At 35.7% G+C, this 26,483-nt stretch overlaps 1 protein-coding gene and 1 long non-coding RNA gene across 2 annotated transcripts; one reads left to right on the plus strand and one right to left on the minus strand.

The window, feature by feature from the left end:
• Positions 1-1,733: 1,733 nt before the first annotated feature.
• On the minus strand, positions 1,734-4,054 carry LOC120091371 (acyl-CoA--sterol O-acyltransferase 1-like). The gene is made up of 2 exons (XM_039049373.2): positions 3,781-4,054; positions 1,734-2,705 (listed from the first exon to the last, which is right to left on the minus strand). The coding sequence occupies exons 1-2, from the start codon at positions 4,052-4,054 to the stop codon at positions 1,831-1,833; spliced, it is 1,149 nt and encodes a 382-aa protein (XP_038905301.1). The 3' UTR covers positions 1,734-1,830.
• Positions 2,566-4,160, plus strand: LOC150032684 (uncharacterized). The gene is made up of 2 exons (XR_016524260.1): positions 2,566-2,701; positions 3,777-4,160. It is a non-coding gene; the product is annotated as an uncharacterized LOC150032684 (long non-coding RNA).
• Positions 4,161-26,483: the final 22,323 nt, after the last annotated feature.

Consider the following 26,483-nt stretch of genomic DNA (forward strand, 5'->3'; position numbering starts at 1 on the left):
GGATTTAGTAAGCAATCGTTTAGTCATACTGAGAGATCGTGGAGAGATTGTAAACGATCGTTTAGCTTCTAATAAAGAAGTTGTTCATTGTTCACTTGTTCTTTCCAGAAGTTTGCACCTACTGTTACGTTAATAAAGAATGTATAGGGAAGGGTTATAGAGGTTAAGTGTTGAAGGCAAGGGTAAACTATGCGTTGGTTCTAAGGATGAACGCATGGGTTGAAAGGCATGATGCGTTGATAAGGCTTGTGTCAGCCTCAAGTGTGTGCGAGCAAAGACGTTGGACGATCGTGTAGCAGATGAGAGGCACTATATGATTGGGTATGCGATTGTCTAGTAAGTGAACGACACTACATGATGAGGTAGGTGATCGTGTAGGTGGGCGCTGGGTGATCATGTAGTAATTGCGTGGAGGTAAACGATGCTCGCAGTAGCTAAGCGATAGGCTAAGCGCGAAAGCGTTCAAAGTGAGATCAGCGAGATCACTAAGAGCAAGATCGTTGAGAGCAAGATCAGCAAGATCGTGTTCTAAACGATTGAGTTAGACGATAGACGTTGGGCTCTAGACGATGGACGTTGGGTGCTAGACGATAGACGTTGGTCACTAGACGATGGACGTTGGGTGCTAGACGATAGACGTTAGGCACTAGACAATGGACGTTGGGTGATAAACGATAGAAATTGGGCGCTAGACGATAGACGTTGAATGCTAGACGATAGATGCTGGAAGCTAAACGATAGGTGCTAATTTTCCAGAGGTCGAGGGTAATCCTCGACCTCTTTCAAATTTTCTCATCTTCCCTTACAGATCTTCTTTAGTTTTCGACATGTTGAGGGTTGAACCCTCGTCCTCTTCTCAATTTCCTTTAGGTCGAGAATCAAACCCTCAATCTCTTTTTTAATTTTCGACAGGTCGAGGGTTGAACCCTCGTCCTCTTCTCAAGTCGAGGGTCAAACTCTCGATCTCTCCTTTAATTTTCAACAGGTCGAGGGTTAAACCCTCGACAAAATATTTCAAATTAAATCTCCGTCTCGGAATCTCCAAAACAACCATAGATTTCTTATAGTTTCAAACCACTATATTTCCCTAAATAGTTTTCCTAATCACAATACTAAAATAAAAAATAAAAAAAAAATAAAAAAAAAACTCCCCCTAGCTTTATATACATATATATTACTTTTATGCTATAGCCTTACAACATTATTTATTCTCTCAAACGTACTCTCTCATAATTGCATTTGTGTAAGATAATGTCATCCTTTAGAAATTTGTAAGATATTGGAAACTCAATTCTCATGGACAAATATTTACTATTTCTTTCTCATTTTTCAATGTAATGATAGTTTCAAATTTCTCTTAATGTTTATTAAATTGTAAATGATAAAAAAAAACATATGAAACAAAGGTAGAAACTTATACCTTTCGCAATAATTTTTTTAAAAAAAAACTATGATTTTTCTTTTTAAAAATACTAAATGAAGTTAGAACTGTATATGTAATTAAATTAATTTCTTATAACTATAATTGAAAAGACTAGAAATACATAAACTGATTTAGATATCATTTCGCCAAGGAAAATATTGGTTAAAAAAGCCTAGCCAAGTTTAACTATCTCGTTTATGAATTTATTTTTCGTACATCAAAGTGAAATAGGGAGAAATTAGTGACAATTAGCTATGCTCATGTTTGGCCATGAAGTCTAAGATAAACAAATTCATTGAATTTTACTATCTATAATATAAAGTACTTAAATTACTATTTTATTTCAATTTTCAACAAATAAAAAGATAAAGGTTAAAAATACATCACACGTGCGTGCACATTCAAGACTAAAATGGTATTTTAACATAATTAAAAGCAATGTTATTGTTGAAATTTGACCAGAAACTACTTGGAATATTATTCTTAACAAACGCGCCAAAGATCGCGTACTCCTCAACCACCCTTACGTCAGCCTTACACGTGTTGATGAACGGCGGAAAGAACAGCCAAAAGCACGTCCAAAAGAAGAATCCCACCGTCACCGGAACCGACACCGCCGCTGGCAACGGCCGCATCTGCCACGTGTCAATCCACAGTCTCTTCACCGCCATCTCCGCCACCAGACAGCCGCCGTGGAACACAAAGAACGCCATCACCTCCCATGTCGGCGGCGGCCACTGACGAGACATGTAGAAGAACATTAGCTCGTGCATCACCGCCGACACCAGAAACGTCGCCGTCACTCCGGCGAGGGGAGCCCACCGGGAGCCGAGAAGTTTCGTGGCAGCGGAGGCTGCAGGGCGGAAGACGGCGGGGCGGAGGATTCCGGTGACAACGAGGTTCCACCGCCTACCCCAAAAGTCTTGAAGGGAGGTGGAGAGGTAGGGCTGGTGGAAGAGGGGGAGGAGTTCGACGGTGCCGCCGAAGGCGACGGCGGAAGCGGCGGCGGCGAGGCTGAGCTCGAGGAGGAAATAGATGTGAAAACAGAGGAAGAGCCAGAGGAGTTTTTGAGGAAGGATGTGGGTATAATCATAGGCCTTCACCAGCGCCGCCACTAGCAAGATCTTGACGGTGTAGTTCAAAAGCGATTGGCGGTGGCGATTGTGATTGGAGTTTGTATCATTTATTCGAGCTGATCCTCCATTAATGGCAGCTTCAGAGGTTTTCTGAAATGGGTTTTGTTTTAATTTCACTGGGAAGGAAGCTACTGCACAGAAAGTACCTGGTCAAACAACATTAAATGCTTAAAATGATGTATAAATTTAGGTTCAATCACTAACCTTTTTTTTTTCAACTTTAACATCAAACTCTTACTTTCAAATTTGTGTCCAATATGTTCTTTGTATACATTTTCTAGAAAAAAAAAACTTAACAAACTCATTCAGAAAACATTGATTTATTGATCAATTTTGTGTCTATTATATCTCGTGATTTAAAAAAAAAAAAATCAGATAAATTACACCCGTAGACACAAAATTAAAAACTCAATTCATAAGACTTAATTAAACACTCTTACAATCTATTAGGAGAAAAATAAAAAAGTAAAAAAAAAAAAAACAAGAAATTCACAAATCTACTTAATACCATGAAGTTTTTAGTCTGGCAACTCACAAAAAGTAGAAATTTATGAATCTCTAACCTATAAATCGAGAAAGTAAAAGTTAATGAGTTACGCTAAATTTAAAAATAAAATACTATTTTGATAAAAGATGTTTTTAAATATAGAAAAATGAATACAAATATTTACAAAACATAGTAAAATTTTAAAACTATCAATGATAGACGCAGATATACATTAATATACAGTAACATTATTAAACATTGATAGAAATCTATTAGTGTCTATCAACGTTTATCATTCATAGTTCCGAAATTTTACTATATTTTGTAAATGTTTTCAACAGTTTTACCATTTGAAATAATTTCTCTTTTGATAATTGTATTTGAAGCTTGTTTGATTTTAATAATTTACTCCCAAATGTCTAATTTCAGTCTAATTTTAATTAGCCTTAAATTTAGTTATTTAGAACACATAATTTTATTTGTGTAAATTACGATCTAAAAGTTTAAATAGATTATGATAAATTTAATTACTTGGCATGCATAAATTAACTAATGACCCAAAAGCTTAAAAGGGATAGATTATGATAAATTTAATTATATGAAAATGTCTAACACTAACAAATAGTCATTGAAAATCATCAACATCAAGAACAATTGGTCATTAAACTAATATCAAATTTCAAGCCCAAAAGTAAAAACAAACAATAAAAACATGAAAAAACGATCACAGGTACCGATGGACATTCCGGGGGCGGCGAGAGGGCCTTGACCGGCGGCGAAGAGGAGGAGCTTGAAGTTGGCAAGCCAAGCAATGAAAAAGGCAGTGAGGCCACCAAGATGGAGGGAGCGGAGAATAAGAGGAAGGTAAAGGAAGAGGGAAATCACAGGGAAAATGAAGAGAAATCTTGTAATACCATGTGGAATTCTTTCGCCGACGCCATAGCAATAGCTCAAACAAATCCATATTGAAATCCAAACTTTTAAGAAATTCTGAATCTCTTCCTCCATTTCTTTACTCTTAGCCGGAGCTCCGGCGTGTGGCCGACGCCCGATCGGATTTTCTCTTCTCGACTCCCTCACTGTGTGGTTCTCTTTTAATTTCCTAATCCAAGTCGCCTCTGATTTTGTTTTTATTTCATTTTAAAAAGGGTATAAGAAGATGGGGTTATTCTTTAAAAAATTACATGTTTTTGAAAAACTAGTATTGTGGGTTGTTTTTTACTTTGAATTTACTATTTCCAACTTATTGTTTTGATTGATAAATTAATTGTAATATTAGAAGTGCATCTCATTTTTTGTGTTCTTACTTGTATTCTACACTTAGGGTTCACTTCTAAACTACGTCATCTTACCTTATTATTGTTTCAAAAGAAAAAATATGAATTTTGACACTTTTACTATTATCGTTATTGTTTAATTCTCAAAGGTAAAGATAATGACAATAGTAATAGTAAATGTGACAAAATTCATAATTTTAAGGAAACATGATCAAAAGCAATTCAATTAATCTATCAATAGAATTGTATTACGATTATACCAATTTTCATTAAAGATCGATAAAAGTGTCCCTTAAAAAACTTGAATATCTCAAGTTAATTCCAATGAGATCATAATGGTTAAAATTCATGAATTTTAAACAAAATTTCATTGAAATTTATACATTTCTATCAAATTTCAATCGAATTCATGGATTCCAAACAAACATTAGTTGAACTCCATGATTTTGGTCAACCTTTTGTCCCATCAAAAGTCATGAATTCTGACCAAATCTCTTATGACATTCATGAATGTCCATTGAAATTTTGAATTCTAGTTGACTTTAAATCAAAAGTAGATCATTTTTATTGAAAAATATTTAGGTGCATCTCATATAACATTTGCTTTTGTACTTTCCACTAAATTATCTAAGTATTACCTATTTTTATTTTTTTAAGAAAAATCTTAAATGAGCCATTAACTCAATAGCTTAAGTGAATGAGTAAAAGTAAATTTAATATTATTCGATACGAAATTAAAAATTAAGAGATCTATTAAATATTTTTAAAATTTAATAACTTATTAGACACGACATTAAAAGTTTATTTAAATGCTTAGAGATTAAATACATCACTCAAAATTTAATTACTAAACGTTTTATTTAACCCAAACAAGTTTTCTTTGACTTGGTTGAACCATGTTGAAAATAAAATGTCCCAATTGTTTATAATTTAATTTCCAAATTGTTCTATTAAAATAATAAAAAGATTTAATTGAATGAGAAAATAATATATTGCTGTTTAATACTAAAGGCAAAGTAGTTTGTCTTTTAAATATGATTACTCCACCCACCACGTTAGGGAATTATAAATTATAGTATATGTTTGAATAAAATGCCTAATATAGTGGATCGAGTCGAATATTATAATTGTGGTAAATATGTTACATTTAAGGTTGAAGATTCAAATTATTATTATTTTTTTCAATAAATTCTCGTTATTCTATTATTGTTCTAAAATAAAGAAAATATATGATCAAAATATTAAATGTTAGGTTGGTGTATATTTGATTCTTAAACTTAAATTTTAAAAATATTTAATAAGTTCCTATTCAATTTTGTGTCGTGTCATGTTCAAAAGTTTTAAAATTAATTAATCTATTAAATGTAGTTTTGAATTTTATAGTAAAGCTATTAAGCAATACATCATTTATTGTTAGTCAACTAACCCTAAAGAGCCTATCAACCATGCAAAAACAATTTTTGTCAACAGTTTTTTATTTTACCCTAATTTTGTAAGTTGTCTTTCCTTTTACATTACTTTTATTTTTATTTTATAAACTACTCTAATTTGTAAAAAAATTTTGGGAAATTTCCACAAATATTAAATGTCAAACAATTTATAGAAATAGTAAAAAAAAATATTGGTAGATAATGATAGACTTTTATCCGCATATATCAATGATGGACTTCTATCAATTTCTATCATTGATAGAGTCTATCGGCCAAAATTAGAATTTTTTTATTTTGTGTAAATAATTTTTTTTATTTTTCTATTTTTAAAGTACATTATTTTTTAATTAAAATTTTTCACGTTTATCATGAAGAATATTATATTAAATTTAAAATAACCAAAATCCAGAAATAAAATAAGATGTCATTATTAAGCTGTCGGGACCATATTTATTTCACGTTAAAAGAGTGACCGGCATGCTTCGAAATGGCATTCTTCTCTAATAGATTTTTTTTCTTCATTTAATATCATGATAAAAAGTTAGGGAAAATATTATAAATCTTTAAATTTAGAAGGTTGTATTAATTGAACTGAATTATTAATTATATTAATTTAAATTCTCAACTTTTACAAGTATATCAATTTAGATTTTTTTACTATATTTTATTTGAAAAAATATCATGTGTGACTTATAATTGTTTTAATTAAACTTCTAAACTTATTTTTTTTAAAAAAAAATAATAGTAATAAACTTTTAAACTTCTTAAGTAAATTAATTTAGGTGGAATGGAGTGTCGAACAAATCGATTGTTGTACTACAGAATTATTACTGCTTTAAGAGCAATTATAGCACAGCGTCAGTGCTAGTCTCACGTTGGTCGCTCCCTAAGATTAACACAACATTCTGGATAGATGGCCACATCATAATCAAAATTGGTGTAATTGCAATGAGATTCCATCAATGGATCAATCCTAATGGGTCTTAATTACAAATGTAATTAGACTACTTTTGATCACATTTAATTAGCCATTTTGCAAAGGTAATCTGATTACAATTTAGGATGTTTACGTTGCACTATCTTCCTACTATTACAATTACCGTTACTATTACTATTAGAGTCAATCAATAATAATATTTGTAACAGTAATAGTAACTATGACAGATTCATAATTCTCCTATTGTCACAATAACAGTATCTGTAACTGTAATGGTAACAATAACAATGTCTAATGAAAAAAAATTAAAAAATCGTTCAAAATTATCTAAAGAAAGCTAGTGGGCTCCGCATAATTGTAAAATGCAATCGGATTAATTACCCTCAGCTCCACAATTAGATTACAATGTTGATTTGGCAGTGCTTCACATTTCATTACGATTATGGAACACATGCAAACAACAACAAACATAATCAAATGGGATTCAGTTTTTAAATTACCATCGATGAACTACGTTTCCTTGAAATAAATATTGCCTTAAATCATTATAAATTATAAGTTTCACTATTTATTCAACAACAAATATTTTAAGACAATCTTAAATTAAGTTATTCAAAAAAAAAAAAACTTGCACCTTATGATTAAATAATATATGGTGGGTTTGTTTAATAGACCATTGTAATAACAAGACAAAATATTGGTCATAGAAAATTATAAATTGATATTAAAGAAATAATAACATTAAAGTGATTATTAAGTAGTATATAATGTATATTATATTGATGACACACGCACAGAAAAGAACTAATAATAAATAAAATAAATGTAACACTTGAACGACTAAGCTACATATTTTAAAAATAATAAAATAAAATAACCCAATCTAAGTGAATAAGATTTATTTTGTAATAACCCAAAACAAACAAAGTTCAAACTATTTAATTAAATTATTTGGCCAAATCTGAGCATAGCTAATGAATTAAATTATTTACTTTTCCATTTAAACTTAAAGATCCAAATCTCTGTTTATATTTTGAAGCCATCTTAGGGGTCTAAAAACGATCAATCAGAAATAGAAAGGATCTAACCTTTGTTAGAAGTTGATTCTTATTCGTTGGAGGTTATCAATCTCATTAACGGGGCGAATTCCTCCTTATTTGAAACTATGGTTTTTGTAAAGGGCATTATTTTTGTAGGTAAGTCTCTTAATGTCTTGAGTTTTTCTCATGTTCCCCAAAAGACGAGCAAAATTGCTCATACTTTTGTGGTTGTGACATTCCCTTAGCATCTTTCATCATTCCAGAAAGAGTTTTTTTCCAGGTAATATTTATTGGTTTTTTGGCCTTTAATCATAAATTAATTAATTTTAATTAATTAGTTAATTAATATTTTGATGATAGCAAACCTGAATTTATTCACTAAAAATTTTGGTGTTTTGAATATTCTATTGCGTAGAGCTCAGAATAAAGATTTCAACGCAATTTGAATCACTCACATTAGAGCTTAAAGGAAGAAGATATAGTTGAAAGAAAACAGAAAAATCTCGAGTTGATGACGTGGTATATTTTTTTAATCAAAGTGAACCAGATGAAAGGTGTCACTTGGAGCATAGAAGGAATGACACATGGTGGACTTCTGATTTTTGAAGTGGTTTTAAAAAGAAAATGAATTTAAAAGGTAAATGAATTTGAAGATATTGATTCCAACACATCCAATGACTATTTTTTCTTTATAATTTTATATAACAAATTTCTAATTTGTAACTGATATGGTATGAACCATAAATACCTAAATCATATCAGATTTAAACCATATAGAAAAACTATTTTGCAAAAGTGAGAAAACCTGTGCAATCTTCATAAGAGAAAAGGTCTTTTCCATGGATGTAGGCTTTGTTTAGCCAACCCATGTACATATGTGTGCATCTTTTTCTTCCTTTCATTATTTACTTTGTGCGTATAATTCCATCTCTGTAAAAATACAAAGAATCACCATTAAAATGCAAGATTCCAAAGAGCAAAAGAAAACAGAGAGAGTGATCGTAGAGAAGATAGAGATAATTTTACCATATCAATTTCTTTCCTTCAATATGATCTGAGGAACAATTTCCTTCACCCTACACGTGTGTGCTGATCAAGTCATCAACGTGGATCGTTTATAACCAAGTTATTCACCAACCTCAATTGCTCTTTGGGCTTTTCTCCATTTGCTTGACTTTACTTGGGCTTGAACACAAAATTTAAAAGTCCAACAAAACTGGTATCAGAGTTATAGATCATCAGGTAAGATTTTCTTGAAGCATCAAGATACTCAAGAAAACAAATCTTAGTAATCCAAGACTAAGTTTCAGATTGAGGAATAACAGTAGCAAGATTTGAAATAGAAAAATTTGATGCTTACGAAAAGCCAAGATCAAGGCTGTTCTCAGAGAGCAAAAAGCCCACAAAGCTCTTTTGGACCCATCTACTTTACCTACTATGATTACAACATAGGAAAGAGAAGACATGAAACTAGTGGCCTATAGAACATTGGTTCTTAACCTCAGTGATAGTCTCTTAAGGCACATAATTTACAAGACAAGTCTCTTAAGGCACATAATTTACAAGACACATTTTATAAGATGTGGACTAAGATGGAAGATCTCTTTGCCACAAAAGATCTTCCAAACAAAATGTTCTTGAGAGAAAAGTTCTTCACATTCAAGATGGACTTGCAAAAACACTCACAGTTATTTTAGATGAGTTTAAGAAGATAGTTTCTGAGTTCAAGAGTCTTGGTGAGAAGATAAGTGATGAAAATGAAGCTTATGTTCTGTTGAATTCATTACCTAAAGCCTATAAGGAGGTGGAAAATGCTTTAAAGTATGGCAGATAGTCAACACCACTGATGCCATTATTTCAACATTAAGGACTAGAGAATTAGAGCTTCAAGTCACCAAGAAAGAATAGCTACATAGGGATTTTTTTGTAAAAGGAAAAAACAAGCCTAATCAGTTTAAGGGTGGCAAACAGTAACCAAATGAAGAGCAAAAACCCAAGACTAAGTTGAGGTGAAATTATTGCAAGAAAAAGGAAAATTTCATGAGAGATTGTTGTAGTTTGAAGAGAAAGAATCAAGAGAAAGAAAAGGATAAAAAAGGAAAATAAGTTGAAGCATATATAGTTGAAGGTTTTTGTTTTTATTCAGAGACTCCAGCCTTCACAAGTGATAAAGCCAGCTAAGTACGTCCTTTAGGAAAGCATGACTGGTTACTAAACTCTGGTTGTATCTATCATATGACACTATTTAGGCCCTGGTTCAACACCTATAAAGAATTAGATGGAGAATTGTTTTACATATGCAACAATGAAACCTACAAAATCAAGAGAATTGGCTCAATCTCACTCAAGTTGAGAGATGGGTCAGTTAAGTTTCTTAGAAATGTTTGATATGTGCCTTTACTCAAGAGGAACCTTAACTCCTTAGGTATGTTAAACTCCATAAGGTGTGAATTCAGAGGAAAGAATGAAATCTTAGAAGTGATAAAAGACTCAAAGGTAGTCTTGGTTGGCGAAAAGGTTAATGATCTCTACATTATAAAAGGAGTGGAAATGATGAATGGAGCAATGCTATAACAAAGACAAATTTTAACAGAAGCTGACTTATGGCACAAAAGGTTGTCACATATCAATGTAAAAAGGGTGCAAGCTCTTTCTAAGCAAGCCATGTTTCCACAAGGAATCAGTGAACGCCTCTCCTTTTGTGAACACCGCATAATCAAAAAAGCTACAAACCAAAGTTTCACAAAAGCTCAGCACACTACCAAAGACATACTTTATTACGTCCATTCTGACTTGTGGGGACCACTCCCAACACCAAGCCTAAGTGGCTCAAGGTATTTTTTGATTTTAACTGATGATTACTCTAGGAAAAATTGGATATACTTCTTAAAAACTAAAGATCAATTTTTTGGTAAATTTAAAGATTGGAAAGTACTAATTGAAACTCAGACATCTAAGAAGATAAAATACCTTAGGACAAACAATGGACTTGAATTTTCTAATGAAGAGTTCAACAGATTCTACAATGAGAATGGCATAACAAGACATAGAACTGGGAGGTATACACCTTAACAGAATGGGGTGGCTGAGAAGTTAAACAGAACAATAATAGAAAGAGTAAGGTGTTTGTTGTCTGATGCAATTTTAAATGACAAACTCTGGGCGGAAGCTATTGCATACACTATTTTTGCCCTAAATAGGTGCCCATACACATCCTAGAACTACTCACTTCAGAAGAGAATTGATCTAATAATCCTTCTAAATTAGATAACGTAAGGGTATTTGGGTGTGTTGGTTATGTGCACAAAAACAGGGGAAAACATAAGGCAAGGGCTATCAAGTGTATGTTTGTTGGCTTCTATGAGGGAGTCAAGGGCTTTAAGATGTGGCATCCTTTTGAGAAAAGGTTCATTAGTAGCAGAGACATCATCTTTAAAAAGGAAGTGATGTCTATGCAGAAGGAAGAAAAGATTGAGGACAAAGCTAAACACTCCACCACTAGAATTGAGGTGGAGAAGCTCACTGAACAACCAATAGATTGTATCCACCCAGTGAAGAAGAAGAATAAGAGGAAGGAAGAAGGTGAAGTTGTTAATACATAACTTGATTTAAGCCAATGTTCCTTAGCTAGAGACAAACAGAGAAGAATTATTATTCCTCTAGCTAGGTACACTGAAATGAATTATATGAACGTAGCGCTTAATGTTGTAGTGGCTTCTACTGATCAACAACAAAATACCTTTGACAAGGCTACAAGTGATCCTAATGTAAGATGTTGGATTGAAGCTATGAATGAGGAAATGCATTCACTAAATGTGAATGATACTTGGTCTCTTGCACCTCTTCCTAAAGAATGTAAGCCAATAGCTTCAAAATAGGTTTTTAAGCTCAAAGAAGGAATGTCTTGTGATTAGAAGCCGAGGTATAAGGTAAAGTTGGTTGCAAAGGACTTTACACAAATGGAGGGTATGCATTACTCAGAGATATTTCTCCAGTTGTCAAACAAACCTCTATAAGACTTCTTCTATCTATGTTGCTCAAGATAATTTGGAGTTGGATCAACTAGATGTGAAGATTGCCTTCCTTTATGGACATCTAGAAGAAACAATCTACATGGTGCAACCAAAGGGGTTTGAAGTTATGGGGAAGGAAAATCTCTATTGCCTACTAAACAAGTCAATCTATGGACTTAAATAGTCCCCAAGGTGATGGTACAAAAGGTTCAATGACTATATTTTTAGCATTGGATTTTTAGCTCTCACATCCTCACGAGTTCACACCGTTAGATCCATGCTTGGCTGTGTTGATTTTACCTCGATTACTCCATTTGGAAAGTATTTGCACTGGTCAATAATAAGGTGAATGAGAGAAGTAGTTCATAATAATTGGGTGAAGAAAATGTCGCAACGTAACCTACAGTCTCCTCCATTAGTTTGAACCATGAGATTTCTATGTTACGCCTGTTGTTATTTTTACGCAACACTAGCTAGTCGTTAACATCGGCGATCCCTTCGAACAGTTGTAACATAGGATTCGGAACAACCCAAGCTTCATAAATGAATAGGGTCTTATAATTCTGTCTTGCACATTATCTTCCAATTTAGGGGCATGTTCATACCGTTCTATAAGATCTGAAAATGGCGAGTCACACTTACAGAATTACTAAGTGTTAGTAAGTTCTTCACCGAAAAAGGTAGCTAAATAACTGTCAGAATATGAGTTATTCTGAAGACAGTATTTAGTCAAGAATGTCTTGCTTTAGTGAAAGAATATTTGACTGCCTCAAGTAGCACCTATTCTAACCCACTATAGTATTGTTGCAAATAAATAAAGATCTATAGGTACTTTATTAGTTTTTACTAAAATTAAATTTAGATGCACTTTATTAATAGAATTTGTTTAAATTTTTTCAGCATGTCAAACTCAATAATACAACTTCTAACTTCTGACAAATTTAATGGAGAGGGTTATTCCAACTAGAAGTCAAATTTAAACACAATATTACTAGTTGATAATCTGAGGTTTGTGTTAACGGAGGAATGTCCTCCTATTCTAATTTGATGACAAACCGAATCATTCAGATGCTTATGGTAGGTGGGTAAGGGCGAATGAAAAGGCTAGGGCCTATATCGTAGTGAGCATATCCGAAGTGCTCAAAAAGAAACATGAACCCATGCCCACAACCCGTGAAATTATGGCGTCATTATAGGATATGTTCGGACAACCGTCATCTTCTGTTCGACACGAGACTATAAAGTATGTTTATTTTATGTAATTTAAACAAGTATGTAGAGACATAGAAGTGGATCTTGTTTAAATAATAACCTAAATGGTCTATAGTAGATGGATAAAGCTAGGTACCTTATCTTGGTGACACTACGGATATGACCCGCTTTGTAGATGTTACAAGTGTTGTAAAGTACTACAAATGATCTGATCCTGATCATTCATGTGGAGACATGCGAGTAAGGGTATCCTATACAAAGAGTTTGTATAAGACCGAACCACGAAATGATTAGTCTCTTTATATAACACCGTTAATAATAGAGACTTACATTTTACTAGAATGACCATAGGTGACATGACCTGAATCCTGAGTGAGTTGTGAACTCCTGCACATAAAGGTGGTCCTATAATTTATAAGTGTGAGAGTGGCCAGATTGCCAACTCAACAAGCCTACCATTTTGGCGATTCGTCTGATTGGGGAGCTGGGAACTCAGCTACACAAGACGGAATTCACTCCTTCCCCGATACAGGGGCAAGTAAATAAATTGCTCCCTTAAGGGCTGATTCCGGGTCTTGAACATAGTGGCCACACCCTCTCCTGGCCCGAGAGGACTTAGTCATGGTAGGACTATGACTTATTATTCATTAGAGGAATCAGTGTACTTAAGGAGTTAAATGTAACTATAAGGGCAAAACGGTATTTTGGCCCAATTGTACTTACGAGCAATTTGTGAAGGGTCATCACACTATTGATTGGTTATATCTAATGGACACAGAAATATATCTGTAGTGCGAAGAGTGCAACTGTCGATCTTTAGTGCAGTGTCCGACAGTTAACGAATGGTGGATAATGTAATTAAAGAGTTTAATTAATTATTCATGTACTGTTGAAGCTTCAAGCTATAGGTCCATAAGGTCCCATTGGTAGTTCAAAATGATTTTGTTGAGAATCAATTTTTGGCTTAATTTGAATTGTTCAAATTAATAAGAGGAAATTTAATTATATATGATATAAATAAATTAATTTAATTATATATGATATAATTGATATAATGTATTTGATACATTATTTAGAGGAATAAATTTTTGGATGAAATTCAAATAGTTGTTAATTTAATATAAATATGATTTATACTAAATGCCATAAAATAGAGAAAAAGAATTATAGGTTATATTGTATGTGATGCAATATTAAAACTATAAGTCATTAAATAATATGATAAGTTGATTATCATATTTATTTATCTTATTTATTATTTGAATAATAATCCCTTTTTTCTCTTAAACCACCTTAGTGGGTGGTCATGCAATTTTATGACAATTGGAATAAAATGAAAAAGAGTTTTCCCTTTTCTTCCGAGAACACAAGTTCCAAGTACAACAAGAACTCTCAAATAGACTATGCGATAGTCTACACGATAAACATAAAGCATATATGACAATCTCTTTGTTTATATGATAGGAAGATTTGTCTATGAGAATGGCCTAAACGATTGAAATAGTTCCAATGCGATAGTGCTTCTTCTTTAATCGTCTTCCTCCTCACAACTCCCAAATACCCTCCTAACCAAAAGAGTCAGGGCCCACCACACCTGGGTTCTCACCCTGAAAATACCAACGTCACCAAGTGGTAGTGTCTTCCCTTTTTGGTTCATGAGTTTCTTGAAGAGGGTCTTCAAGATCTTATTGTCGTCTGTTCAATGAGTTTGTGGTAGTTCGAGGGGATTTACGCAAAGAAGTGTTCTTCAAAGATATAATCTCAGAACTATGTATCTTATTTGAAAAGTATGCTGTAATTTACTTAGATTGCATAATCTGTCCGCGTTTACTATTAAAATGGAATTTGGACAATCCGCTTCCACTCAAGGATCTCCTCATATTGAGTTTTCCTTCAATTGGTATCAAAGCCACGTAGTAGTTCTGATTCAAAATTCCATTTCTGTATTGAAGTTATTTACAATTTTTGGTGGGTTTTATATTCTGCATTGTATTTATGTGATAAATCTTTATAGATGTTTGTGTTGGGGTTGATGCCTTAAAGTCTCGTGTCCTGTAGTTTGTAAATTATTTGTACGAATGTTTTTGTTGTATAATATATGACATTTACTTCACATCTTGATTTTGCTCAGTTGTATGTTTTATTTGCTTTTAACAAACCAATAAACATAAAATCCCTGGTTATCTGTATGTAACTTAAGTGATAACCAAAATGGTCTATGGTATATAGATATAGGAGGGAAACCTTATCCTGGTAACACTTTGGATGCGACTCGCTTTGTGGAATGGTCACAAATGTTGTGCCTTGTCATAGATGGTCTGATCCTGATCATTCGTATAGGGGACATGCAAGCGGGGGCGTCCTATACAAAGAGATTGTATAGACCTGACCACGAAGTGTTAAAGTCTCGTTATATAACACTGTTCATGACAGAGACTTCACTTCACTAGGATGACCATAGGTAATATGACCTCAATCCTGAGTGAGTTGGGAACTCTTGCCTTTAAGGGTGGTCCTTTGATATACATGGGTGCGAGTGGCCAGATTACCGACTCAAACCTACCACTTTGGGGATTCATCTGATTTGGGACTAGGAACTCAACTACACAAGATGGAATTCACTCCTTCCCCGAAGCAGGGTAAGTAGATAGATTACTCCCTTAAGGACTGATTGTAGGGCTTAAACGATGTGGTGTCGCACACCTTCTCTTGGCTGGAGAGGTGTTCACACATACTTGGACTATGTTGTATTGTTCATTAGAAGAACCAGTGGTACTTAAGAAGTGAGATATATTTCAGAGGCAAAATGGTAAATTGGTCCAGCTGTACTTACGAGCATCTGTGAAGGGTCATCATACTCATGATTAGTTATATCCGATGGACAAAGAAATATATCGTGGTAAGAAGAGTTCAGCTGTTGGTCTTTAGTGGAATGTCTGACAGTTAATGGATGGTGGATCTTGTGGCTAAAGAGTTTAGTCAGCTATTCACATACAGTTGGAGTTTCGAGCCACAAGTCCATTAGGTCCCCTGGGTAGCTTGGATAAAGTCGAGAATTTGTGTTTGGGTCAGTTTGAAATGTTCAAATTGACAAGAGGGAGTTCGATTACATATTAAATAATTAAACTGGTTAATTATATATGACATAATTGGCTAAATGTATGAGATACATTATTTTGGAGAAAATTAGATATAAATATGATTTATATCAAGTGGAGGAGAAATTACTATAGTAGATATGTGATATCAAACTATAGGGTAAGAATATAATATGATTATATTCATTTATTATTAAATTGGTTAATTATGAGATAATTGGCCATATCATTCTCCTCAATCGTGCGTTAGTAGAAGCAGCCGCATTCCGTTATGGTAACCGATGAATAAAATCAAAATTTGTTTCATTTGGCAAAGAGTTTGAAATTTGGCTATCGGTGTGAAAACGTAACGATCTCCTAGCTTGAGAGCCTATACGATTGTAGCTCATTGTCTAAACAATCGCACACCAGTGCCTAAACGATCGCACGCCTATCCCTAAATGATCACTTAGCTTTCCTAAACGATCGTATAGCGTGTCGCGTTTTCTAAACGATCGTCTACATTTTACTAAACGATGACTTAGTAAAACCTACACGATCGTGTAGCTTCATCTAAACGATAAGCATCCCTACTATACGATAGCTCTTTCTCTCCTACTTGCTTATCGTCTATACGATCTTTCTTTCCTTCTACCTCTACCAAATTCACCAAAGACCACACTTTGGATTCTCACTCCAAGAATACCAAGGGCTCCAACTGGTGGTGTCGTCCCCGCTATTCACTTGTTTGTGTTGCTGTCGTTCGTGTAGACGATTGTGCTGCCACAAGCGACTGATTTGCTGGGTGATAGAGCGTGTAGAGGTTCTTTCACTACTTTGAGTTCGACATTTAAAGAGAGTCTTCAACTGATATGAGAACTCTTTTCCTTGTATTTTATTGTTTGAAGCATGTCGTTAATTAGTGTTTATTTGCATAACTATCTGTTAGAATGTGCATGTTGTATTTCGATCACAATGAAATCGAAAAGATCCGAATGTGCTCATGGATGCTCTTCGTTAAGAGTTCCTCCAATTGGTATCAGAGCAAGGTTCTGATATTCCAATTTCATTGTTGCAACGAATTACATATGCGTTCTTAGTGGGTGCATGTCTACTCTGTTTAATCGTTAAATTGTTGTGGATGTGTGGATTAATGGATGTTTTCGTGGATGTTAGCCTCAATTTGATTTAATTTTTTTATATTTTCGGTTGATTGTAAAGCCCCTGCGTTTTTGGGCATTATTAATCGTTATCGAGTCTGTAATTCAAAGTCAGTTTGAGTCCTGAGTCATTCATGATGAAGATTGAAGCAAGGTTGCAGTTCTTCGAGGAAGAAGACGATCAAGGGTTGATTAGGTCGTGTACATGATGGGGTAAGCGTTGCTGAGTATCAAGTCGTGTAGACGATGTGATGCTCACATTTCGTTTAATGTGCACGCGCACTAGAAGATCGTTTAGCTCAACAAGCTTCATCGCTTAGTAACTGACTAAACGATTGCTTAGCAATGCACGATAAATCGTTTACCTTTCTCTGCATTAAGCGATCGTCTAGACGATCAGGCTTCGCTGCCTCGTTGTCGTCTAAGTGATCATTTAGCTTTTGCGCCTACCGTCTAGTGCGCACTGGGGGATCGTCTATCTTCGGCATTTACTATACGATGGAGTCCTTCTGGTGGTTCAAGATCTGGTTTGCCTATGAACTGGTTCGCTCGATGAAAAATGTAATAGATAGGGTTATTTCATTCCCCTTTTTTTGTAAAGGCTCATCCCGGTCCATTAATCCTTAGTTTAATACATGCGATATATGTTTTTTATATATCATATGGTATGCACATATAGTAAATCCCACCTTATGTTATGCATTGGTCATGCATCATCTCTTTATTGTAAATGTTATAATTTAGAGAAGCATGATTTAATTATATAAGTGCATGCTCATGCATCATATAATATAAGAGTTATATTTATGCTTGCATAAAAAACATTGACATGCATCATCTTTATATTATAATTGTTATAGTATAAGGGTGAATGATAGCATGTTTGCTTGGTTATTATGCGTTTATATAAAAGTTATGTATAGTAATGATCGGACATTGCCTAAAACATGACACATAGGTTACTTTATAAATGTTATAAACACCCTGTTGTGCGCAATGGTTTTTTAGTTGTTTCTTTTTAAAAGTTAAAGAGAAATTAGAACTAAAAGAAATAAGAAAGACATGCATGTTCACTTAGGTTTAATTCATGTTTTAAAATGTTTAAAACTTGGATCACATAGACCTAAGATCATGGTTCTAATATGATTATCAACCCTAAGGCTTTAATCTTTTACTCAGTTTAATAGGATTAAATTTACTAGTAAAACGTTAAAGTGTAGCAAATCTATCTATAAGGGACCTTTTGTCTAAGGAGGGTTCTGTCTAGGCTGGGGTATTTAAGTTGACGGAAACGTAACACTTCTACCTGGGAACTTACCTGGAAAGGTGAATTAGATAGATTTGATGCATGTATACAAGTTAAGGATAGTCCATTAAAGTGTTTAAACATGACTACTTGAACTTGTTCATATTTCATAGACAAACGTTGTTTATGAGCGAAAATTAAAAGACGACTTAGATTAAAATCAGTAGTCAGATATTCTAGGTTAATGAACCTCTAGGTAGAACATTCAGTGGGAGGTACTTGGGGCATGAGATGCTTCACTTAAACTTTTCACGTTTCTCCTAAATAGTCCACACTGGGAGATCTACCCTCGGCCTCAAGGCACCTTTGGCATGTCCCCCTAACGGATAGTGTTTAGGTAGGCCAATATCAAGGTAGATGGAGAGAGTGTTCATAGTAAGTGGGAGTGGGAAGTGCGACCACATATCCCTCGGTCTCCCTCGTTGGATTGAATAAAGTTACTGTGCATTGCCTCGAGGTACCCTGTGAGTGTCCCCTCTAATGGATGGCAATTTTGTGCGTTTCTTTATTTGATCTCTTGTAAGAAGATAAGATTACTTAGTCTCTTATTCTAATCTGCGTCTTCCCTACGATGGGCTTAATAGGGTGGGACTCTGGCACCGAAAGCGAGGGGTCATATTTAACTAGAATTCTTAAAGGTTAACAGTTCTGGATCGAAAAATGATGGTTGTTACGTTCAGTTCCAAGAGTTGGTTCTGCCAAATGGTTGAGAATGTCGCATCCCAGCGAAGGGGCATCTAATCACCCCACCGGTGACGTTTGTCCTGCCTCACTGGGGCATCATTGCAAAATAGAAGTCTTTCACTTAGGATATGTTCGTTGAATTCGCGATACGAGCTTAGAAGTGTATTTTATAAAGTAATTGAAAAAATAAGTGCAAATATGAATGATGCATTGATGCGTTAGTGACGTGTGAAGGGACGCGTGACACTCCTCTATATGCGTTCAAGTTTTCCTGAATCAGATCTAAGTATAAATCCAACTCAGATTCCTGGTAAGTCCAAAGTCGAACTCAGGGATTCAGATTAAAGCTAACGCAGAGCTTGCGTTATAACTGATATAGAAGTATCCTAAGTGAATGTGAAATGAGTTATTTACACTAAGTTTGTTGTGTGCGTGCAAGAAGATACAAAAAGGGTCAAGTAGAAAACAGGGGGTCATGTGAAAATGGAGTTTAGTGCAGGGGATATACGTCGATCTAAGTGAGATGTACACATACAAGAATGCGAATGAAATGACTTGCTTATCTCCGTTTATGCGTTAGATTTCTGTTTACTTTCTAATCAGTACTTCTCAATGCGAATGCCCTACAATTCCCTATCTCTAGGATGTATGCGTTAGCCACAAAATGCAATAAAACACTAGTGCGTCTATCTCTAGATGTACCAAGCTTTTCTATTTAATTCTTGTTTGTTTATTCTCTCGAATAACTAAGCTAAAATAGCTCTTACCAAGTGATTTAGTTGGCTTAAGCATTTAGAAATGGATTTTGCATGAAGTTATAGATGCATCTAACGTAAAGAAAGAAATAAACAGTGGCGAAGTGAAGTAAATCAAATATGTGAATTCATAAAGAAACTGATTATCTTTACAAGATCAATACTCAATCAAATGAGATGAAGAGAATTTATAATTCAGATGAAAAAAAAGGACTCAAGCCACAGAGTATAATCTCTTGTCCTGTTTGGCTCACTTCGAATTCATGTACAACCAACTTGTAGAAGAAATGGAAGAAAATTCTCTCTCAAGCTTAGCTTTCTCCACTACTTGATCAACGGTGGAGGTGGTTCTCTTCCCTCTTGTTCTTCTTGTCACAGTAGCACAGCTCTAAGTCTCTAATTTTCATAATTATACAATTTGGTCTAAGATCTCTTATCTGATGGGATTTCTTCTATTTATAGGCATCGTTCTTCACCAACTTGATGATGGGGTAGCATTAAATTCCATACCCTGGTCAGCCGCCTGACACTCAGATACTTTTCAGACGCCGCCAGTTGCAAATGCCTATGCTTGCAAGTGGTGATTTGACATGAGCCTATGGTCTCAGCACGTGAGATCATAGAGTCTCTGCAGGGGATGTTTGGACAACCATCTGAACAGTTATGCATAAGGCTCTTAAATATATATTCAACTCCAAAATGGAAGAAGGCACCTCTGTTCGTGAACATGTGCTTAACATGATGGTCCACTTTAATATGGCGGAGTTGAATAGGTCTACCATCGATGAGGGCAGCCAGGTTAGCATAATCTTGCATTCATTGTCGGAGAGTTTCCTGCACTTTGTTAGTAATGTGATTCTTAACAAAGTGAAATATAACCTTACAACTCTCCTCAACGAGTTGCAGACCTGCCAGTCTTTACTAGAAAGTAAGGAAAGGAAGAAAGGTGAGGCAAATGTTGCTTCATCCTCCAGGACGTTCCATAGAGGTTCGACCTCAGGGACAAAGTCTGCACCTTCTACTTCAAACTCTGCAAAAGGGAAGAAGAAGAATTGTGGTAAGGGAAAAGGGAAGGCGCCTGTTAACCCACCGCTTGTCGCCCCAAGGAGGCGTCCACCAGTTGAAAAGAGAAAGTGTTTTCACTGCAATCAGGTTGGATACTGGAAGAGGAACTGTCCTCGCTATCTGAAAGAGAGGAAGGCTGCCAAGTCTAAGGTCAAGACAGATAAAGGTAAATATGATTTACTAGTTTTTGAAATTTATTTAGCGGAGAATGATGATTCAGCGTGGAAAATTGATTCAGGCGCCACTAATCACGTTTGTTCTTCTTTTCAAGGAATTAGATCTTGGCGATAGCTGGAGGCTGGTGAGATGATGATGCAAAAAGGCACCGGGCACGTCGTCTCAGCTGTGGCAGTGGGAAGGCTCCAGTTAGCTTTACAAAATAGGTTTCTAGTTTTGAATGATGTATATATTGTTCCCGAACTTCAGAGGAACTTCATTTCTATAAAGTGTTTATTGCAATGTAAATACACTATTTCATTCAAAATGGATAAATCGTTTATTCATAAAGATGGTGTTATTATTTGTATAACGAATATGGAATCTAATTTATATGTGCTAAGGCCGTTAGCCTTTAATTCCCTCCATAATACAGAATTGTTTAAAACTGTCGTAACTCAAACAAAACATCGACGTATTTCTCCAAAAGAAAATGCCCATCTTTGACATCTTCGTTTAGGGCACATCAATCTCTATAGGATTGAGAGATTGGTGAAGAATTGACTTCTAAGTAAGTTAGAAGAAAAGTCTTTACCAGTGTGCGAGTCTTGCCTTGAGGGTAAGCTGACTAAACGACCTTTTACTGGAAAAGGTTATAGAGCCAAGGAGCCTCTTGAGTTAGTATTGTGGTCCTATGAATGTGCGAGCCCGAGGTGGCTATGAGTATTTTATCAGTTTTACTGATGATTACTCTAGGTACGAGTATGTTTATCTTATGTAACAAAAGTCTGAATCCTTTGAAAAGTTCAAAGAGTTCAAGGCTGAAGTTGAAAACGCATTGGATAGACGGATTAAAACACTTTGATCGGATCGAGGTGGAGAGTTTTTGGACTCGGTATTTCAGGATTATTTGATAGAACATGGAATCGTTTACCAACTCTCAGCACTGAGTAAACCTCAGCAAAATGGTGTAGCGGAGAGGAGAAATAAGACCTTGTTGGACATGGTTCGTCGATGATGAGTTATGCTTTCTTACCGGACTCGTTTTGGGGTTTCATAGTGGAGACTGCGGTATACATACTTAACTGTGTTCCCTTCAAGGGTGTTGTGAGAACACCTCTGGAGTTGTGGAACGGGCGTAAAGCTAGTTTACGTCACTTCCGCATTTGAGGTTGCCCTGCACATGTGCTTGAGGCTAATCATAAAAAGTTGAAACCACGGTCGAGGTTATGCCTCTTTGTAGACTATCCCAAGGTACACGAGGGGGTTATTTTTATGATCCAACAGAAAATAAAGTGTTTGTTTCAACGAACGCTACTTTCCTTGAGAAGGATCATATAAAGGAGCACATTCCACGAAATAAAGTCGTGTTGCGTGAGCTTTCCAGTAAAATTATTGAAACTTCAATAAGAGTTGTTGAAGAGCCTGCTACATCAACAAGAGTTGTTGATAGGAGCTCATCTAGTAGGTCAGTTCCACCTCAAGAGTTGAGGGAACCTCGACGTAGTTAGAGGGTTACGAACCCGTCCGTTCGCTTACTGGGTTTCATCAAAATCCTTGCTATGGTAGTAGATGGCGACGTTGAGGATCTGTTGTCTTATCAGAAGGTAATGGAGGATGTTGACTGGGATGAATGGGTCAAGGCTATGGATCTCGAGATGGAGTCGAGGTACTTCAACTCAGTATGGAATCTTATAGATCAGCCTGATGGGGTAAGACCTATAGGTTGTAAATGGATCTACAAGCACAAATGGGGTGCTGATTGGAAGGTACAGACCTTCAAAGCTCGACTTGTGGCAAAGGGTTAAACCCAGGTAGAGGGAGTCGACTATGAGGAGACTTTCTCGCCTGTTGCCATGTTAAAGTTGATCTGTATCCTCCTATCCATTGTAGCTTATTATAACTATAAGATTTGGCAAATGGACGTCAAGATGGCCTTTCTAAATGGCAATCTTGAGGAGACCATTTATATGGTGCAACCCGAGGATTCATAGCCCAAGGTCAAAAGCAAAAGGTTTGCAAACTGAATCGGTCCATTTATGGGCTGAAACAGGCATCTCGATCTTGGAAAAATATCAAATCGTATGACTTTAACCAAAACATTAATGAACCTTGTGTCTACAAGAAGATCATCAACGCTTCAGTAGTTTTCTTAATATTGCATGTAGACGATATACTACTCATTGGGAATGATGTAGGTCTACTGACTGCAGTTAAGAACTGGCTAGCGACCCAATTTCAAATGAAAGATTTAGGAGGGGCTCGGTTTGTTCTAAGTATACAGATCTTTCGGGATCGTAAGAACAAAGTGCTAACACTGTTTCAAGCATTGTACATTGACAAGATGTTGCTCAAGTACTCGATGCAGGACTCCAAGAGGGGCCTATGTTCAGGCATGGACTTAATTTGTCTAAGGACATGTGTCCTAAGACACCTTAAGAGATTGAGGAGATGAGACAGGTCCTATATGCGTCTACCATTGGTAGTTTGATGTACGCAATGCTCTGTACTCGTCTAGACATCTGCTACACTATGGGCATAGTTAGTAGGTATTAGTCTAACCTAGGCCAGGGTCACTAGACCGCAGTGAAGAACATCCTCAAGTATCTTTGGAGAACGAGGGACTACATGCTCGTGTATGGCTCAGGGATTTGATCCTTATTGGATACACGAATTTTGACTTTCAGACTAATAATAACTCTCGCAAGTCCACATCAGGGTCAGTCTTTACTCTTAACGGAGGAGCTATAGTGTGGCGAAGCACTAAGCACTAAATAGGGGTGCATCACCGACTCCACTATAGAGGTAGAGTACGTAGCGGCTTGCGAAGCTACTAAGGAGGTCGTCTAGCTCAGGAAGTTCTTAACAGAACTAGAAGTTGTTCCAAATATGTCTAGGCCTATTACTCTCTATTGTGATAATAGTGGGGCAATAGCAAACTCCAAAGAGCTGAGTCGTCACAGGCACGGCAAACACATAGAGCGGAAGTATCATCTGATCCATGAGATAGTGCATCGAGGGGACGTGATCGTCGCGAAAATCGCTTCAAAGCACAATGTTGCTTACCTTAAAGGCTCTCATGGCTACAGTGTTTGAGAGTCACCTATGTAGCATCGGCTGGACTAGGGAAAGTGGGAGATTTTCTTGTACTGGGCTTTTATGCCCTAATTTATTGTTTTGGAAAGGTTTTTTGTACACCCAACTTCGTTTTAGGACAAGTGGGAGATTTTTGGGGTTGATGCTCTATAAACTGTTTGTACGAACGCTTGTGTTGTATAATATATGATATTTACTTCACATCTTTATTTTGCTCAGTTGTATGTTTTATTTGCTTTTAACAAACCAATAAACATAAAATCCTTGGTTATCTGTATGTAACTTAAGTATGTATGTGGTGACATATAAATGGATCATGTCTTGAGTGATAACCAAAATGGTTTGTGGTATATGGATATAGGAAGGAAACCTTATCCTGATAACGCTACGGATGGGGCCCGCTTTGTGGAATGGTCACAAATGTTGTGACTTGTCACAGATGGTCTGATCCTGATCATTCGTGTAGAGGACATGCGAGCGAGGGCGTCCTATTACAAAGAGTTTGTAAAAGACCTGACCATGAAGTGTTAACGTCTCGTTATTAACATCGTTCATGACAGAGACTTCACTTTACTAGAATGACCATAGGTAACATGACCTCAATCCTGAGTGAGTCGGGAACTCCTGCCATTGAGGGCGGTCCTTTGATTTGTATGGGTGCGAGTGGCTAGGTCGCCGTTTCAATCCTACCATTTTGGGGATTCGTGTGATTTGGAAGCTGGGAACTTAGCTACACAAGATCGAATTCACTCCTTCCTCGAGACAGGGGTAAGTAGATAGATAGCTCCCTTAAAGGTTGATTCTAGGGCTTGAACGATATGGCGTTACACACCTTCTCTTGGCTCGAGAGGTGTTCACACATAGTTGGACTATGTTGTATTGTTCATTAGAGGAATTTGTGGTACTTAAGGAGTGGGATGCAACTACAGGGGCAAAAACGGTAAATTCGTCCAGTTGTACTTACGAGCATCTGTGAAGAGTCATCATACTCATGATTGGTTATATCCGATGGACACAGAAATATATCTGTGGTAAGAAGAGTTCAACTGTTGATCTTTAGTGGAATGCCTGACAGCTAACAGATGATGGATCTTGTGGCTAAAGAGTTTAGTCAGCTATTCATGTACCATTGGAGCTTCGAGCCACGGGTTCATTAAGTCCCCTGGGTAGCTTCGATAAAGTCGAGAATCAATGTTTGGGTCAGTTTGAAATGTTCAAATTGACAAGAGAAAGTTCGATTATATATGATATAATTGAACTGGTTAATTATATATGATATAATTGGCTAAATATATGAGATACATTATTTTAAAGGAAATTAGATATAAATATGATTTATATCAAGTGGAGAAGGAATTATTATAGTAGATATATGATATCAAACTATAGGGTATGAATATAATATGATTATATTAATTTATTATTAAATTGGTTAATTATGAGATAATTGGCCATATTATTCTCCTCAATCATGCGTCAGTGGGAGCAGCCGGATTCCGTTATTGTAATCGATGAATAAAATGAAAATTTGTTTCATATGGCAAAGAGTTCGAAATTTCACAATCGGTGTGAAAACGTAACGATCGCCTAGCTTGATCGTGCTGCTGTTCGTGTTGCTGCCATTCGTGTAGACGATCGTGCTATCGCAATCGACTGATTTACTGGGTGATAGAGCATGTAGAGGTTCTTTCAATGCTTTGAGTTCGACGTTTGAAGAGAGTCTTCAACTGGTATGGGAACTCTTTTCCTTGTATTTTATTGTTCGAAGCTTGCCATTAATTAGTGTTTATTTGCATAACTATTTGTTAGAATGTGTATGTTGTATTTTGGTCACAATGAAATCGAAAAGATCCAAATGCGCTCATGGATGCTCTTCGTTAAGAGTTCCTTCAGTTTGTTGATGGTTATTTATGGGATAGTTGTCTCTATTTTAGCTTTCTGTTTAAGTTACAAAAGTTAATTTTTAAGGGCCCTTGCGTTTTTGGGCATTATACTTGCAATCGAGTCTGTATTCGTTTAGGTTTTGAGTCATTCGTGAAGCTTTAGACGTGAAGGTTACAATGCATTTCGATGAAGAAGACGAAACGATGGTCACATCATGTAACTAGAGCTAAACGATCATTTAGATTTGTTTATGCGATCGTGTAGAGTTTACTACACGATCATGTAACATTTGCTAAACGATCGCATAGCCAATTTTACGCGATCATGTAGAGGTTGCTACACAAT

This window comes from Benincasa hispida, chromosome 11 (assembly GCF_027475165.1).
Source record: "Benincasa hispida cultivar pf3 chromosome 11, pf3_genome.v1.1, whole genome shotgun sequence".
Lineage (NCBI taxonomy): Eukaryota > Viridiplantae > Streptophyta > Magnoliopsida > Cucurbitales > Cucurbitaceae > Benincasa > Benincasa hispida.

Excerpts from the sequence above, each read along its gene's own strand:
- LOC120091371 (XM_039049373.2), bottom strand. The coding sequence starts at position 4,054 with ATGGAGGAAGAGATTCAGAATTTCTTAAAAGTTTGGATTTCAATATGG. Across the intron at positions 2,706-3,780 it reads CGCCCCCGGAATGTCCATCG|GTACTTTCTGTGCAGTAGCT; the intron begins GTACCTGTGATC and ends TTGTTTGACCAG.